Source organism: Erpetoichthys calabaricus, chromosome 14 (assembly GCF_900747795.2).
Source record: "Erpetoichthys calabaricus chromosome 14, fErpCal1.3, whole genome shotgun sequence".
Classification (NCBI taxonomy): Eukaryota; Metazoa; Chordata; class Cladistia; order Polypteriformes; family Polypteridae; genus Erpetoichthys; species Erpetoichthys calabaricus.
This window is the reverse complement of record NC_041407.2, coordinates 77,620,647-77,640,235: the sequence shown is the minus strand read 5'-3', so window position 1 is coordinate 77,640,235 and position 19,589 is coordinate 77,620,647. Positions and strand designations below refer to the sequence as shown.

Sequence of the window (19,589 nt, the reverse complement as noted above, 5' to 3'; positions counted from 1 at the left end):
TTCAGGGTGGTTGCCCCCTCGTGGCCCAGGGGACGTATAGACCTCCTTCCTGGCGTCCCGGCTGGGTCTTCCCCCCAGCCTCCTGCCACAGTTGAAAATCTACTAATTTTGTGGCCAGGCTGATTCTGTGTCTCGGTCTCACTGGAAACTTGAAGCGTACCTTTTGGAGGTTTAGATACAGCGTTGACAGCCCAGCAGATCATAACAAACGGAAGGCTACGAGTGCTAGCTAACCTTCTGTATGGTTTAATTTAAATTTCCTGAATGTGGGAACTACATAGATAGACTTTCCTTATGTGTAGTACTACACTTGCAACTTTTGCTTCCACAGTTCCAAGTAAGATCTGCATTCAAATAAGAGATTTGCTTCATACTTACTTCAGTGTTTCTGCTAAGAAGAAACTTTGCTGCATGTTATCATAATTTGGTGTCGCTGTGTACACATCTCTTATCCCAGAAAAACCTGCGTCAACTCTGCAATACTTCTCCAATGCCTATAACAAATAACAATATAAAGCACACTGTACATTTTTCATTGTTTAAACATAGAAAAGACTTAATTGATGTGAAAAATGAAAACTGTATGAACAAGAAGTCCATTCTAGTGTATGCTCTAGCAAACAGACACTCATTCAAATGGGACATGGCAGACTAGCCAGTGTATCTAGGAGTGACAAATACACACAGTCATGGAAGGAGCAAGCAAATTTCTCGCAGACACTAAGTGAGTTGTGGTCTGAACTCAGGAGTGTGAAGCTGTGAGAGTCTAAATAGGGTGTATAATGCAACAGAAGAAAGAAGCAACGTTCACTAGACCACTCAGCACCGCTGCCTCTCCAGACCTCCCAACTGCAGTGATTGCTGAGCTTATCTGTCTTTATTGCAGAGTGGTGCTAAACTAGAAATACGAGAATGGAAAGGCTCAAGGCTGTACACCCCAAACAGAGTTATACTGATCTGGAAATGACGACTCTTATTTCAGAATTATCCTTATCCTGGAAAACGACTTCATACTGTGCACTGAAGGCCACTACTTAACTGATAATGGAAAGACTTTATATGTACTGTATATGCCTCTCCTGCAAAGCAGGGAATGCTGGGAATGGCAAAGACCAATTTATTTTCACTGAACCTTAATTGAGGATGCAGGAATTGAGAAGATTTGTGACTATACCAGAGGTATCCAAATCTAGTCCTGGAGGGCCGCAGTGTCTGCAGGTTTTCATTCTAACCCTTTTCCTAATCAGTGACCAGTTTTCACTGCTAATTAACTTCTTTCCCTTCATTTTCATAGTCCTGTTTTTCAGTCCTCTGAGTTGATTCTTTTCTTCATTAGATTTTCTGTTTTTTCTAAGACATCAAAATGCTTTGGTGACTTGAGCAAATTAACCTTAATTTTTATTTATTTATTTTCAGATAATGCGTGATGGGCACAGATGAGCTGGTCATGCGGCAGCTTGTTTTGCGTCTCATTATTATTTAGATGAAAATTACGGAAAAAGAAACAACTAAGGGGTCTGAGTCAGGTAAAACTGAGGCAAAAGAAGTTCATTAGCAGCAAAAACAAGTCACTAATTAAGAAAATGGTTAGAATGAAAACTTGCAGCCACTGTGGCCCTCCAGGACTGGAGCTGGACACCGCTGGACTATACACTTAACTAGTTAGAGCTCATGGATGCCACTGTGTCTGCCACATTACCTTGGGGGAATGCAGAAATTGGAAATACCTCATGAAAATGTTTGATACAGAAATTTTCTGTTTTGTGGACTAAGCTAGTGAAAGAGTGCAGTGCACTGCAGTTTGAGAATGAGTGAAATGGAAATGATTCAAATATATGCCCACACTGCCCTGGTACTAATAATCTCTGATTACCTGGGAGTACTGGGAAGAGTAGAACATTTCCTTCTGCAAAGGGTGTGCATAAAACTGTGCATTTCAATAAATACAATAGATTCATCCCGTATGACAACTGGGTAAAGTGAGAATGGAACCCATATCTTCCCTCCCATTAGAAAATATAGAAGGCCAAGCAGGCTTTATTTATGCATACCTGTATTGCTTCCCAGCCCCATTCCCGGTATTTGGGGTCCATGGGTCAGCCTCCACATGTACATGTAGCTCTCCACCACTTCTGGCCGCAGGATGTAATATCTGTCACTCAGCCTTGTTGCTGTGGCTTCAGCACCGCCATCAAAACGGAACGCCTCGGGACCCAGTTTAGTATCTACAAAAATAATCAAACAAACAAACAACAAAAAGCATTGAGCTTAGCAAGCATTTCTTTGGAGAATTAACCAATTCAGTGTGAAACAAAACAACCAAAGCATCATAAACTAGAAAAGGAGAAACAGGGCCCAATCAGCTCAAGTGTAACGGAAAATGAGGCGGACTGAGCAAAGGAAGCCCAGTGTGAGTTAACGCAGAGTGTTTTTCTGTTGTTCTGCAGAGGCGCAGAGGATTGTAGTGTTCATTTGTTTTAAAAGCTCTTGAAATATTATGAGTTTTTAAACTGCCCACGCTGCCATGTGAACAAAAAAGGTAAACAGCACTGCACAGAGCGCTGTCCTGTGCCCTACTGCTGCAGTAAATGAGCAGGCTAGCATCTCTCTCACGCTTCACATAGCCCATAAGGGACCAGGAGGAGCTGCTTGACTTTTATTCCATTTGTTTTGATCTGCAGGTTTAATGCATCACAGGTTAAAAGGTGGCCTTCGCTCCGCAGCTCTTCGGAATAACCTTGTAACGTTTGTAACACTGCTTGCTCATCCAGCTTTGTTATGAAATAATGCCTAACACTACAGGTGTTCTTATTGCAGGCCACGAGGATCTTGATTGTTTTTCGCCGTATGCTTTTTGTGTTACACACTGGTATCCTATTTACTTTGCTTAGTGCCGAGTACATCAGCCCTCCTTGTAGCAAATTATATGGAAAAATGTGGCATAGTAATATGCACCAAGATCTTAAAAATATCAGGGCTCGTTACAATTATTAATATATTTTTGACAATTGGAACACAGATTGTTTAAGTGACTTGCTGAGAATCATCTGAAAGCTAGAGAGCTTTGTGTTTTAAAAGTCCGCTGCCTTGGCCACTCATTTAGGAAAACGAGTATTGGATCTCAAACAGGAGTATAAGTATAAGAATATAAGTATAAGAGTTTAGTTACAAATAGAGGAGATGGAGGTTCCAAAAGTTGAGAAGTTGGAATTGCTGGTACAAAAAACTGAGAAGTCAGAGTCGCTGATACAAAGAACTGAGAAGTCAGAGTCGCTGGTACTAAAAATTGAGAAGTCGAAATTGGAGTCACTGATACCAAAAACTGAGAAGTCGAAGTCTGAGTCGCTGGTACTAAAAAGTGAGAAGTTGAAGTTGGAGTTGGAGTTGCAGGTACTAAAAATTGAGAAATCATAGTTGGAGTCACTGGTATTGAAAACTAAGAAGTCGAAGTCAGAGTCATTGGTACTAAAAATTGAGAAGTCGAAGTTGGAGTCGCTGGTATCAAAAACTAAGAAGTCGAAGTCAGAGTTGCTGGTACCAAAAACCGAGAAGTCGGAGTCGTTGGTACCAAAAATTGAGAAGTCGAAGTTGGAGTTGGAGTTGCTGGTGAAAAAAATTGAAAAGTCGAAGTGGAAGGTTATGTATACCAACTCCACAGGCCTGGCTCATGTGCTGTGCGAATTATGTAATACAGGGAATACAGGGTCAAGATAATGTCACAACTTGGAAAATCAGGTAAATAATGCTGCAGTGACATGCTATGCTATTTATGAGAGATATGAAGTCAGTACGACATCACAGCATTGTAATGACATAACAATGAAAAAAAACTGAGTAACGAATGCCATGGTGATATGACTTGTCAGTTATGGCAGATACATCATCAGGATAATGTCAACGCTTGACAAAATTAAGTAATTAGATATAAGTGAAATGAAAAATCATGTAATTACAGATAAGTGAAACAATTCATGTGAAGCTGAATTTGCAACAAAACCTGGGGTTTCGTTTCACAAAAACATTTGTGAAACAACTAGTTTTACAACTAGTAAAACTCAGGCCCATTACCAAACGTATTTTCACCTCATCTACAACCTTCTTCTCCACGTGCAAAAGTATGGAGCAATTTAGTCTGGTACAGAGCGTGGAAAGCGGGACACAAATAGAGACCACATCCCAACAAACTCTGCAGAGGTGTTTTTTCCCTGTTAAATAATTGGTCAGTTGTGTGGTCATCAGCGAGTCTTCAGAAGGATCCCAGTGGGGATTGGTTTACAGACTTGGGGAAAGTGAGAGCAGATGATGTTATCACTGACCCCAAATGAGTAAAGGAGCAAAACCGGCAGCGTGCATTATCAGGCAGGCAGTGTACAAAAAAGATGAGTCCGTGAAGCTGAATGGAAGACTGGGTAAGCAGCAGCAGCACAGAAGGGTGATCGAGATAGAGTACAGTGCTTTCAGCTGCACCATATCCCTTCGAGAACAATATCGCTTGCTTTCAGCACGAATCATTTTAGTCATTTAGTTTCTTGCAAAATGAAACTCTGCTGTTTCGCACATCACTCTGAGTAATTAATGTTGTGATAATATACTATGTGACATATAAGGAGTACAGGGTCATGACAATATCATAGCTTGGTAAACCAGAATAACTAATACTTTCTACTAATATGCCATGGAATGATTATGTGACAATTTGGCAAAATTGAGTGACTAATGCCATGTTATAACATGTTATTTATGGGGAGAAAGGGTCAGGATACTGTTAAAGCTTATTAAAATCAACTATCCAATGTTGTCATGGTATGCTATGTGACATATGAGGGTAGGGGGTAAGGATGATATCACAACTTGGGGAATCTGAGTAACTAGTGCTGTGCTAAAGCTATAATTTGGTGAAAATGAAAAAACAAATTCTGTGCTTATATACTATGAGAAATTTTGGTGCTATGGAATCAGGATGATACAAATGCTTAGTGCAATCGAGAAGTTAACATTATGCTTAAATGGTACGTGAAACACAGCAGAGACACGGTCAGAATAATGTCACAGCTCAGCAAAACTGAGTAACTAATGCTCTGCTCATATACTGTATGATATACAAGGGATCTGGGGTCAGGATGACATCACAGCTTTCACTGGGGAAATCGAGCAACTAATGCCGTGCTTACAGGAATGTTGACAAATGGGGGATATGATGCCAGGAACATGTCACAAATCTGTAAATATTAAGTAACATAATTATATATGAACCAATAACGGCACACTACATGATAACGTACAGTGAATACACTTAATTTGAGCATTCCTAGTTTTCAACCTTTTTCTCTGTACACTTAGCATTCATTTGCTCAGAGGTTGATGTGCTTGTTGCTTCCTGAGCAGCTCTTCTTTTCTCCACCCTAACGGCCCACTTCTTCTCTTCTTTCGTCAGCAACTTTTCGCATTAAAACTAATTGCAACACTAACACTGACTTAATCACTTAGTATGTTTTCTTTAATTCTTCACTTAAGCTGGCACTTAAGTCTTCAATCTGCCTCAAGAATGATTTAAGATATGAAGAGGTAGGGGAAGTGATGGCGAAGGTGGTAGGGATGAGAATGGCGCATGCATGGCTGGCCGCTGCCTAGAGTTGATTCTACAATAAAATCAAATAAAAATAAAAACACGAATAACCTTGGAAGTCAATCACCATCCTGAAAGTGGATAGTAGACGATACATAGTATATGTGTACCAAATTTCAGGTCACGAGGTCAAACGGTTTGTGAAATACAGGTGATTTAAAACCCTGGACGGACAAACGGACAGCAACAGTAGTGTATTATATAAGAAGATTTTCCCAGTGGTTTTCATACAGAATTTCCCAATGGATGCATCAAATCTTTCATGAAAGCTGAATGTAGTTCTTGCTCAGAGTGGTCAAGTCATTACTTCAACTTTTCCAACCTGATGTGAATGTCTTTATGGCTCTGACCCACCGTGCTTCAGTCAGCATAACTACAAATGTAATCTTGGCAACGGATGTGCATCCAAGGTGAAAAATCTGAACAATGATATGAAATATTAAAAGAAATCATTAGTACATTTAAAAAGTCTTAATACAAATGGACACGGTCAACAATACTAATCAACTGGACATTAACCTGAGCACTTCTTTTGCTATATTGCGTGAGTCAACTTCCTACTTTCTTTACACGTCAGATTTTCAGCTCCAAAATGTTCCATTCAGCTGCTGGGTAAAGTAAATCTAAGAATCTTATGTAAAGAATTTTAAAAGTTTTTAAAGAAGAGCTAAAAAGCATGAAAAAATGCCAAAATAATGCATCCAGAAATGAAACCAGCACACCATGAAAGAAAGAGGATGGCTGAGACAGGAGATTCAGCTGATGAATGCGTTACTCAAACAGGACACGGCACACAGTGTACGCGATATTCTTTCAGCTGTCAGACAGTGCAGGCTCTAAAGTATACTCGACGGAGAGCAGGGAAAACAAACCTTGATGCAGGCGGAGAGCTGTAACTGGCACTTTCAACAATGCTGATAACACAAAGAGAAATGAAAAACTGACAACGACTAAGGAAGGCACGCGCAGTGAAATGCCTAAGAGGAGGAAAAGGAAAAGAAAGGTGGCAAGGCTTCACACTACCAACTGTGCAGTGTCCTCATCCTGCCCTCTCTGGTCTCCACTAACAAGAGGATTACTTAAGAAATGCAGTGTGAGAATTGCTGCCATACTGAGACCGGAGTGACAGTCAATGCTTAGATGTCTAAGGATAAGTTAGCAACAAGACATCCAGTACCAGGGACAAAAGCTAACCACAAAAAATCCTTACAAATGTCTATGTAACATACTGGCATTTTACACTGTGCTGGCTCAGTGGAAGTGTCCTTCAGCTCACTAATTATTAGATAGCCTGTTATTCCCAAAGTTTATTTATGAACACTTTTTTTTATCACATTGCCAAAAATTTTTTTTTTGTTCTTTTATTTCGTCTTATACGATTTCTCGTATTAGAAATTTGTTAGTTTTCGCATACCCCTTGGGGTCAGAGCACAGGGTCAGCCATTGTAAAGCGCCCCTGGAGCAATTACAGGTTAAGGGTCTTGCTCAAGGGCCCAACAGAGTAGGATCTCTTTTGGCAGTGACGGGGATTTGAACCGGCAACCTTCAGGATACCAGCACAGATCCTTAGCCTCAGAGCCACCACTCCGCCCCAAAGTGCTCAATGGCACCTTCACATGTAAATACAGCACACAGTACCAGCAGGAGAACTAATGTCTCTTTAGGGGTCTTGAACGTTTTTTGCAGTCTATGGTACTTCATTTGCTACTAAATAAAAATTTCAAATATAATTAGGTGTTTAGGACTGTTTGTCAGGATTTAAAGTAACTTTTTCTGTGCTTTCTACTGGTTTTTGGTGACATCACTGGTTCCAGTTTGCTTGTCATTGCTTATGTTGGGGCACATTTGTACGTGAGTGAATTTGTATGTGGGTGTGTGTATGACGTCACGTTAAGCCACGTAAAAAGAAAAAAAAACAAACAAACAAACAAAGGCAAGTCTGGCATCAGCATGTTTGCGATTGCCGGCACAAGGCAATTAGCTTATTGAGCAACTCCTGTTGTTTTTAAGAATTTGTTCTGGTTTACATCTGCTTCATGATTTAATCTTGCTCCCTTTGGTTTTGGTTGCTGTTTGTTATGTATCGTGTGCTGACCCCGCCTGTTTGAAATTTCCAGAAAATAAACCTCTTGTCACTTAAGGCTGAATAAGCCAAAGGAGGATGAGAAAATGGATAAATAACTTACATGCTTTGTTTGTTATGCTTGCGTGCCAGAGGGTCACCTTCCAGGCTCGCCTAAAGTATGTGGTACAACCCCAGGACAAGAGGGGGCGCTGTCCGCTAACAGTCTTGTCTCCTTTTTCCCTCACAGTACCAAGATTTCATCCTTGACGGTGGAGCCAGTGAAGCCCCACGCCTTCCGGTCTGGCCAATATAAAAGGGAGACATTCCCTGAAGGTGGTGTCTCATTTGGGCCAGACCTGTAGCACCAGAGAATACTGCCAGAGGGCGATAAGAGGTCACTGCCTGGGTTGTATGTACTGATAGTGCCACCGTGCACCTCTTAAGTTCACTTGTTGCTTTTTTTTTTTTAATTAAATAGGGTATGCCTGGCTGGCATCCCAACTATTTTGGGATTTGCTCTACCTTCTCACTTGGACCCCCCACAGTTTACATGCTTCAATGCATATATGTAACTTGTATGCTTTGCAACTCCTTACTGAATTAAATACCCTTAAATAGAAAATATTTTCCTATACACAATATTTTGAATGAGCACTCTTTGCTCATTGGGAATTAATTTTCCTTGCGTTTCCGTATAATGAAATTTTACATTAACGTGAGGTTGCACTAGAGCAAATAACATATGCTTGATCATGAGTAAAAACTGGCAATGAAAAATAAATACTCAAAATATCTAAAGTAGGCTGAGAAAAGCCAAGCAAAATGACACCTTTTATTGGCTAACTAAAAAGATTACAATATGCAAGCTTTCGAGGCAACTCAGGCCCCTTCTTCAGGCAAGATGTAATAAGGGGCCTGAGTTGCCTCAAAAGCTTGCATATTGTTATCTTTTCAGTTAGCCAATAAAAGGTGTCATTTTGCTTGGCTTTTCTCTACATTCATAATGGCTCACACGGTACAACACCCTAGTACTAAAGTAGGCTGAGCGATGGAAATGGAGGAAATGTCCCATGTGCTTACATGGTAAAATGCAGAATGAAAATTATTGCAGTAATAAGGCTAGAAACACACCTATCTGCATCAGCCATAAAAACCGTATTCTTTCTGCAGGTTGTTCAAATTAGAGTTTCTGCTGTGTGTTTAGGCCCATCTACGTATTCACTGCATTCACTTCCCCATGTTGCGTCTCTTTAATGCTATAGGCCGTTTGGGAATACACGAGTGAGAGTCAAATTAGTGAAATCTAAAGTGTCAGCCTTGAGCCGTACATAGATACATGGACTAAAAGGGTAAAGCAGACAAAGCAACTAAAGGAGAGGTGGCAGGTTATATATTCATGCTGGCAGAGCCTACTTAGCCCCAATTCACTGTTTCAGGAACTGTCACCAAAATGTTGAATGTATGCATCCACCATGGAATATCTGGCACCTATTATACAAACCGTGCACTGTTACAAGACTGGAGATAATCATAACTATATTATAATAACACGCGTGACATGGCTAGCATGGCTACCTCACAGGATCCGCTGTCCTGAGCTCAAATTGCCGCTTGTTGTCTGGGGTCCTTCCACATACCGAAAGATGTGCTGGTTAGGTTAACTGGTGAGTCCAAATTGGCCCATCGTGAGCGTAAGAGGGCCCATCCTGCCTTGCTGTGAGACCCCAAATTGGGTCTGAGAATGCTATGACATTTTATACAGAGATCAGGTTACTTGTGCTGTGTAATCCATTCATTAGTTCTCTAACCTGCTTATCAAAAGGTTATTGATTTAAATTACATTTTTCTCAAGTTGTGTTTATAGAGGCCTTCTAGTTTACTACTTTTTGCTTACTTCAGTTTCCAACATTCACCTACGTTATAAATAAATGCATATTTTTTGCTTTAATAATGGATTTTACATACAGTACTTAATGTCATTGCTACACATTGAACACATTCAATTCTAATCCAAGCAAAGGTAGAGCATCCAGTGTTGTAGTGTCAAACAGGAGTCATTTATAAATCTTAAGGTCTCTGGGATTATTTGTAGCATCAAAGGTTGGACTTTGGGGATGAAGGCTGAAATTGTTTTTTTGTGCTTCCTCTGCACTTTAGTGAATTTAGTGAATTCAGCACTGAATAATTGCTCCCACTCTCCAGGCAGATCAATATGTTTGTTCAAAATGTCATTGTTAATTGACCATTGAGTCAACAACCTGGAGCCTCCGAAAGCGTGGATTGTGCTCCTGCTATGTTGACACTTCTACTGGAAACGGGTCCAAAATGGAGGAGAAAATTCTACAGTACAGGAAAGTTCCCGACTTTCACTTTTGATGTGTGTCAAAAGGGGTCTTCTGGTGGTAATAAAAGGAGATTACCAGGTACTGCCCTGTGCTGGGTTGGCTCACTCCTTATGCCCAGTGCTGCTGGGATAGGCACCAGCTACCCAGAGAACCTGAACTGGATAAAGCAGGCTAGAAAGTAAAGAGACAACCAGTAGGGTGAGGGAATAAAATGTGAAGAACCCCACTTGCCCAAGTAGCTCAAAGGCTCCACAATAAGAGGCGCTGCCTCAACCTCCTTCTTGAAACAAGCCAGTAGCCTCACTCAGACCTCGCAGGATGCCTCTGGAAGGACCACATCAGTCCAGAAAGAAGGATGAGCCGAGCTGCTGCAGGGAGCTGAAGACGAACACGTGCCTGCAGTATTGGCAAAAAGACTAAAATGCTTGCACGGCATAAATGAGGCCTGATGAGATATTTCACGCAGTGTAAAGCAAGCCTTGTTAAATGTTCAGTTTCAGCTCACAGGTTTATAGCTACAAAGAATTAAATTAAAAAAAAAAAAAAAAGAATCATGACTTTAGGCTAAGAGAATCTTATATGTTGTATTACGAGTAAAATATTCAAACTGGTCATATAAAAAGAATGTTTCATTCCTATCATTAGAGCCCAACTGCCGAGCTTGACATTTGTATTTATTTATTTTTTTATTAAGTGGCATTTGTGTATTACTTTCAGTTCAATTAAAGATATAAAAGTTTAAACTGCTGTTCATACAAACCATTTTATGTCTACGGTTTATGAATAAGTATCATTTATCTCAGCTAGAGCAGAGCTCATTAAATTCCTGGCAAAATGTTGCTAAGCCATGATGTAAATGACCCACATTTCTTACTGTCGATAAGATAATGGCCAAAGAGGACGCATATTGATTAATTCTGGTTATAGGCTATGCATGTGTCGCTAATAAACAAACCAAGATCACAAGGCAAAAAACTTTTTAAAGATAATTGACTTTTCATCACAAAAGTAGGTCTTAACTATTGTGGCAGGCGGCCAGGACTCTTACCTAGCCGGGACGCCCTGAGTGTGGAAGGACTGAGGGAGTATTTTCAGAACTGTTTCTAACCCAGGCCAAAAGAGTGCAGCCCCCTTGGTTTCCAGTAGGGCCATGGATCATGAGCATGGCAGCTCAACCTTGTTGGAACCCGTGGTCACCGCCAGGGGGCGCATGGACCTTTCCAGGGCCTTATTTGGCCACACTTCCACTACACCCAGAAGTGTGGCACTTTGGACATCTGGAGTCCTTCTGGGTGCCCTATAAAAAGGGGCCAATCCCCACCATTCTCCTGCCAGAGTCGGGAGGAAGAGGACAAAGCCTGAGGAGAGGTGGACTGGAGGCAAGGAAGGGACTAACTGTGTGTTGTGGTGTTGGTTTTTTGTGCACACTTTATTGTTGTGTTGGAACCTGAGTGCTGCCTGTGTGTGTCCGAGTCTGGATTCACACTGTACATAAACGTGTAAATACTCTAAAGCACATTGGCTACATTTAGGTAAAGGACATGGCGGGGTAGAACAGTCATTAGTGCTGCTAACTCACAGATTCAAAGGCCCATGTCAGTTGCTGTCCATCTCTGTGTGGTCTCCCTACATGTGCGCACTGTGAAAGCGAGCCCTGTGATGGACTGCAGTCCTGTCCAGGGTTGGATCCTGCCTTACTTACACCCACTGCCGCCAAGATATCGACTCGAGTGAGTCAGCTTGTCTTGCACTTTTTAGAACATTCCTGTTATTTTTTTTTTCTGAATGCACTGGCAGAATGTGACATTAAAACTATAACGTAAGGGGTATCGAGGTTAACGAGGAGAAACATGCCCTTCACAAGTGGCCCCAGATGTTACAACAATCAGTGTCAATGACTGCTTGGGAAGCTTTGAACTTGAATAAATGTGCAGTATACAGCATTACCCAAAATGACTCTGCGGTGCCTTCTGAAAGTATTCAGACCCCTTCACTTCTTAAATATTTCAGTCATTAAGCAACACTCAATTCCCCAGGAAGACAAAGCAAAAACATGAGTTTAAAAATTTTTGCAAATGTATTGAAAATGAAAAAAATGAAATATGACTTTGACTCAAGAATTCAGCCCCTTTACTCGGTACTTTGTTGAAGCCCCTTTGTCAGCAATTACAGCCTGGAGTCTTCTCAGGTATGACACAACTAGCTTCGCACACCTGGATTTAGGGATGTTCCGACATTCTTTTCTGCAGATCCTCTCAAACTCTATCAGGTTGAATGGCGACCATTAATGGAGAGGTACTTTCAAGACTCATCAGGGATGTTCAATTGAGTCCAAGTCTGGGCCACTCAACAACAATTCCCAGATTTGTCTCTAAGTAGCTAATGTGTTGTCTTTGCTTTGTACTTGGGGCCATTGTTCTGTTTGAAGGTGAACCTAGTCTGATGTCCAGAGCACTCTGGAGCAGATTTTCAAGGATATTAAGGAAATCTCTGCACTTTGCTCCATTCAGGTTTTCCATCTACCCTGACTAGTCTCCCAGTCCCTGCCACTTGAAAAACAACCCTACAGCATTATACTGCCACCACCGTGCTTCACAGTTGGAACTGTATTGCACAAATGATGAGTTGGGCCTGGTGTCCTCCAGATTTGATGCATAGACAGCTGTGGCCAAACCATTCATTCTTGGTTACCTCAGACCAGAAAATCTTCTTTCTTATAGTCTGAGAGTCCTTTAGATGCCTTTTGCAAACTCCTAGTGTGTTGTCTGGCCACACTGCCATAAGGCCCGGATTTTAGAAGTGTTGCAGGGGTGGTTGTCCTTCTGGAAGTTTTTCCCATGTCCAACCATGTTCTTGGAGCTCAAGCATAGTAACCATCAGGCTTGGTTACCTTTCTTAAAAAGGCCCTTCTCACATAACTACTCACTTTGGCCATGGAGACAGTTCTAGAAGGAGTCATGGTTGTTCCATACTTGTTTCATTTAATATTTATGAAAACCACTGTGCTCTTGGGAACCTTTAATCCTACAGACATTTTTGTAGCCTTCCCCAGATGTGGGTCTCAACACAATCCTGTCTCTAAGCTCTACAGGCAATTCCTCTGACTTCATGGCTTGAGTTTTCTGTGGGACCTTCTATAGCCCGGTGTATGCCTTTCCTAATCATGTGTGATCAACTGAATTGACCAAAGGTGGGCTACAAACATCTCAATAATGATCAAGAAAATGGGATGACCTGAGTCAGATTTCAAGTGTCAAAGGGTCTGAATACTTGTGTCAATATAATAGTTGTTTTTTTTTAAATAAATTTGCAAACATTTCTAATTTCTGTTTTCCATTGGTCATTCTGGAGTGTTATTTTTTGCAGGTATTGTATGCCTACAATCTGGTTAATCAGTCCTCCGAGGTCCATTGTGCCGAGTTGAATGAGTGTGTATTTCTGCCGTTTATTCTGCAGTCGCGCATGTGACTTGAGTGATTTCTGTTTCCAAACCACCAAAGCAGAGTGTCAAGAGACAATGATGATAGCATTTTTAAACATTGATGGACCTGTTTTATAAAGAGCTTATTCCCCGTGGACAGACTATTAATCAGCGACATTACACTGAACTGCTGAGGCATCTATGGGAAAGCATCAGGAAAAAACATCCGGAGAAGTAGCACAGCCAAAACTCGATTTTGCACCATGACAATGCATTTACACACACTGTGTTGTCAGTCAAAGAGATTTTGAGCAAAAGCAATGAAGTTGTTGCTTTGCACAAATGCATTCATTCACCAGATCTTCCTCCCTGTGACTTCTTTTGGTTCCCAAAATTAAAACTGAGACTAAAGGGAAGGAGATTTGTTACGGTGCAAGAAATCCAGGAAAAAACGTAGGAGGCTGTAAACGTGGTGACAAAAGATGAGTGTGGGAAATGTTTCAAGGATTGGGAAAAAGCGCTGGGGCAAGTGTATTGCATCACAAGGACAATATTTTGAAGGTGACTAAAAGTGACATGCTGTAAGTTTATAATAAAGTCTTTTTTAACACTTCTGGGAATTTTTGGGTCTTGGCAGCGCATTATCAACGCATGCTCCAAACCTCTCCTCTCCCTTTTGTATATCTTAACAATTTTTGGAATGATTTCGAACAATATTATTTCCATGTGAAAATGTTATAGCAATGAACAATTTTTGATTTTTGATATCACTTACATAGTGTTGATAATCTTTCAACTACTTGTATTTTATATGATATATAAAGACACAGGATTTGAACCTTGAACCAGCTGACTTGCAGTCTGACATGCTGACATCTGCGCTATTCTGCAAATGCACCAACTCTCTGATTCATTTATATGTTAAACTTTAGCAAAGCTGTAGTTTTCTGGGTCTCAAGTCCAATATATCTCTCTATTATAAAAGAAAATCTTGAAACGAGATTATTGGCAAGAGATTTTTTTCAAATCCCGCCCTCCTCTCAACCATTTATGGTTAACAGCCCACGCCCACTGTTCTCTCACCTCTCATTTGTGTGAATGCTTTTGTCAGAAACAGTTCCTAAGCTCTTAGCTCTTGTAAATTTTTACCTTTTCCTCACTTTAAGTTCCCAATTAAAGAAGACTTGTTATGTTCAAATCTAACTGAAGAATTTCATCCCAAAGGGTCATCAACCGAAGAAATGAGTATATGGGCAATCCTAGTACCGAGAAACAATGAAGTCAAACGAATTAATGCGAAAAATGTCAAACGGTTTTACACGGCAAATTGGTTAAATGTGTGTCAACTGACTATGCTGAAACAGTTGGTGGTGATGGCGTGGAAGATGAAAACATCAACTTACAATATCCTGTAAAATATATACAACTTTTGACACTGTCCGGTCTTCCTCCGGCTGAATTACTGTTGAAAGAAGGATGTATCGTAATGTTATTGCGTAATTTATGTCTGAGTGATGGGCTATGCAATAGGACAAGATTAGTTGTATTCCAAATTGGTCGAACAATTCTGACATGTAAAATATTAACAGGTAACAAGAAAGGTAATGTAGTACATCTTCTGCAGATAACATTAGACACCAAAGGAGATCTTGATATGCCATTTGTATTAAAACGTTTACAGTTTCCCATGAGAATAGCTTTTGCTATGACAATTTACAAATCACGGGGACAAACATTCGAAAAAGTTGGTTTATTTATTAGAGAGAAAGAAACAGCGATATTAATGAAAAGTTAATTCCAAATATTGTTTTTACTGAAGTTTTACAGTAAATGTGTAAGTTTAAAAAGTATTTGCATTTTAATTTCAAAGCCAAACAGAACGAAAACATATAATGCAACGAATACCTCTAACGCAACATGAAACACAGTTTTCTTTCAAGTTATTACATTTTACTATTTTTTACTATGGTTAATTACTCACTTTAATGTAAAATAGTTAAGTCTATTATGCATATGTAACAATTCCCATGAAAATAACAATCTGTTTAAATTGTACATCTGCTTCCCCATACACGAGTGGCAGAGCCGCAAAGTGGCTCCCAGGGGTTGGCGAGCGAAGCGAGCAAGGGGCAGACTAGTTATTTATATAAAAATTCTTTGAAAGCATTTATTACAAAAAAGGATTGAAGGGGCAGGTCATGGCCTGCCCCAGGAGAATTGGGTGCAAAGATAAAGCTAACTATAGTCAAGGTGCTAGTGTACTGCAAACAGTATTCAAACACACTCATTAAATGTCAACTTAAGGTTGTCAACTACCTTACCCTGTAGTGCTCACGTTATTGCTACACAAATGTATACACACATACACACTCTGGATCCAAGATTCTCTAGTACAGACACAGTAGGTGTCTACTGAGTGCTGACTGAGCTGCTCATTTGAGCATTTTGTATCGGATGACTGCTACGGTAAGTCCTTCTCCTTTGTCTATAGGTTAATTGGGTCAATATTGTCACTTGTATAGAATACGGTGAAATTTATTCTCACATGTGCTAAGTAACCTGCAACACATCACTACTCTCCAGCGCTATAAGTAGTGAGTGTAACTATCTTACCTCAACTATGTGAAAAACCCCAGAGTGCATCTGAAGGGTGAGGGATGCGAGTTTGCCTCAATCCACCTTAATAAAAGGTTAAGTGTCTGTGTGTTTGTCTGTGTATCCTTCCAGCTGCTGGGTCTCTGTCATACCAAAAGATGGCACTTCACAAACATTAACACTGCTTTTATGAATCCCATACCAAATAACAGCATTGTACACTGCAAACGTTAATGCTGAGGTCTGCGTTAATTGCTAAGATTTCAAGCCATCTTAGATGGACAGTCCAGCCCATTAGAATTTGACCACTATCTCTCTTTAATATCTTTTTCTGATGACATCTGTGGTGAGCTGAAGATGTCCTCATTGCTTTCTATTCTTCTTTGTTTCATTAGATTATCAGGATGATCTGCTGCTAGTAGTGGGCTGTAATAATTTTAGGTGGGCAAAAAGTAAATTATTTGTAATAAACATTTTTTTACTTGTATGAAAATGTAATACATGTAAATGTAGCATTTTCCATTGCAGCAGATAAGGAACAGTTATAATCTTTAATTCCTATGTTTATATCCTGATTGGACTTTTTTGCATATTTACAAATTCATGTTTACTCCTCGTCTATTTCCAGATGGTTTTATTGTACTGCTAAAATTATAATTAGTAGGATGTAGGCTAAATTTATTTTTATACCACTTGAACAGTGAAAATAACTTGCTTTCACGCAGTAAACTTTCATTCTGAATATAATTCATCTGCATGTTTCTTTTTTTAATGCCTTGGCTAATACAGCCTTTCTCTGATGACGTTTTGTAAAATTACACTTTGTAACAGGGAAGCTGCAGCTAAATATAAGAGCAATGTGCAACTACGAGAAGACTAAAACAGTGTGATAGTAAGCTGATTAAAGAGGCTTCATTACGACCAAGAAGGCCTAATTAAGTACCCCGTTTCAATACGGAAAAAGAACACATACTGTATTCTTGGCAAGGTGGGCATTTTACATCTTTTAACAGACACTGCTTTAAAGAAGAAGCTCACACAGCTACAGAATGATGAGGATCCAATATTAATAATGATTTTGTAAATTAGTGTTTGCATTATATGAAGACTGCGGTGGGTTGGCGCCCTGCCCAGGATTGGTTCCTGCCTTGTGCCCTGTGTTGGCTGGGATTGGCTCCAGCAGACCTCCGTGACCCTGTGTTCGGATTCAGCGGGTTGGAAAATGGATGGATGGATGGATTATATGAAGAGTTTAATGTTTAATTGTGTTGATACCTGTGAAGTTAACTCTTTCATTCATAGTTGCAATCAATGGTAAGTCATACATTGTTGAGCATTTTTCACAAAAGAAACAATACACCATAGAATGCAATAACTAACAGACAGACAGACAGACAGACAGACAGACAACTTTATTAATCCCCAAGGGGAAATTCACATACTCCAGCAGCAGCATACTGATAAAAACAATATTAATTAAAGAGTGATAAAAATGCAGTGCAAGTTAAAAAATGCAAGGCGGAGAGTGCGAGGCAGGTATAACACAAAATAACTTTGTATAATGTTAACGTTTACCACGCCGGGTGGAATTGAAGAGTCGCACAGTGTGGGGGAGGAACGATCTCCTCAGTCTGTCGCTGAAGCTGCGCCTCTGTCTGGAGATGACACTGTTCAGTGGATGCAGTGGATTCTCCATGATTGATGGGAGCCTGCTCAGCACCCGTCGCTCTGCCACGGATGTCAAACTGTCCAGCTCCGTGCCTACAATAGAGCCTGCCTTCCTAACCAGTTTGTCCAGGCGTGAGGCGCCCTTCTTCTTAATGCTGCCTCCTCAGCACACCACGGCGTAGAAGAGGGCGCTCGCCACAACCGTCTGATAGAACATCTGCAGCATCTTATTGCAGATGTTGAAGGACGCCAGCCTTCTAAGTAGGTATAGTCGGCTCTGTCCTCTCTTGCACAGAGCATCAGTATTGGCAGTCCAGTCCAGTTTATCATCCAGCTTCACTCCCAGGTATGTATAGGTCTGCACCCTCTGCACACAGTCACCACTGATAATCACGGGGTCCGGGAGGGGCTGGGCCTCCTAAAATCCACCACCAGCTCTTTGGTTTTGCTGGTGTTCAGTTGCAGGTGGCTTGAGTCGCACCATTTAACAAAGTCCTTGATTAAGTTCCTATACTACTCCTCCTCCTGCCCACTCCTGATGCAGCCCACGATAGCAGTGTCGCCAGCGAACTTTTGCACGTGGCAGGACTTTGAGTTGTATTGGAAGTCCGATGTATATAGGCTGAACAGGACCGGAGAAAGTACAGTCCCCTGCGGTGCTCCTGTGTTGCTGACCACAATGTCAGACCCGAGATGCACATACTGAGTTCTGTCTGTAAGATAGTCCATCATCCATGCTACTAGGTATGAATCTACTCCCATCTCTGTCAGCTTGTCCCTAAGGAGCAGAGGTTGGATGGTGTTGAAGGCGCTAGAGAAGTCCAGAAACATAATTCTTACTGCACCACTGCCTCTGTCCAAGTGGGAGAGGGATCGGTGTAGCATATAGATGATGGCATCCTCCGCTCCCACCTTCTCCTGGTGTGCGAACTGCAGAGGGTCGAGGGCGTGCTGGACCTGTGGCCTCAGGTGGTGAAGCAGCAGCCCCTCCATAGTCTTCATCATATGTGACGACATATATAAAATAAATATTTTCCCTCTCCTTCTTACACCCTCGGTGGCCACTTTACTAGGTCCATCTGCATGCTAACACAAATGGCCTGTTCCTCTAAACATCCAATCACGTGTTGCCACTGGCATGTAGAAATGGTCAAGAGGCTTAGTTGTATTTCATTCAAACAGTGGAATGGGCAAGATGCTACTCGGCGGTTATGCCAGATCTCGTCGCTTTACACGACTGTCAATTGTCAATTTACACGACTGGGAATCAGCGAAAATGTAAAATTTAGTGACTGTGTGTGATGACTTTCCAGGACAGTCGCTCGTGTCCCTTTTTCTGAATCTAATAACTTGCTGCCTGATGGAGCCGGTGCTGTATGAAGAGTTAACAGGTATTGGGAGTTAAAGTACAATGTCATCCATTTTCTTTTTTTCCATTCTGTTGTGGTACCTAAAACTCAAGATATCAGACACACAGGCCTTATTTCTCATCATTATATACCTTATATTTCCAGATGAGCATTCATTGGTTGTCAGCTCTCATACACACACAGCCTGCTCCTGTGACTTGAAGACAAAATCAAGACCAGTTGGACTGAGTGGCTGGATATGTCAGACTACTTGACTGACCTCGACATCACCGTCTACCTCTGACCTGCTAAGATTACATAAATGAAGGGTGGAAAAGTCATCAAATGTGACATGGTCTTGAAGCAAAGCCACTGTGACTGGTACCTGACGTGGTCATTCAGAAACAATTGAATACAATCCATTACCCAGAATTTACAGGGAAACGCGCAATAAACAAAGACTGGTAAATTAGTAGAGGTTCTGTAATCAAAAATCTGTTGTTATTGAGAGAAGTCACAG

At 40.9% G+C, this 19,589-nt stretch overlaps 1 protein-coding gene across 1 annotated transcript in view; it reads right to left on the bottom strand.

Annotated features, from left to right (window-relative positions):
- Window positions 1–19,589, bottom strand: part of LOC114664544 (mannosyl-oligosaccharide 1,2-alpha-mannosidase IA) — a 560,924-nt gene that overhangs the window by 23,386 nt on the left and 517,949 nt on the right. Inside the window, 3 exon segments of the mRNA XM_028818706.2 lie at window positions 379–494; window positions 2,052–2,090; window positions 2,092–2,225. Coding sequence (XP_028674539.1) covers window positions 379–494; window positions 2,052–2,090; window positions 2,092–2,225 — 289 coding nt within the window.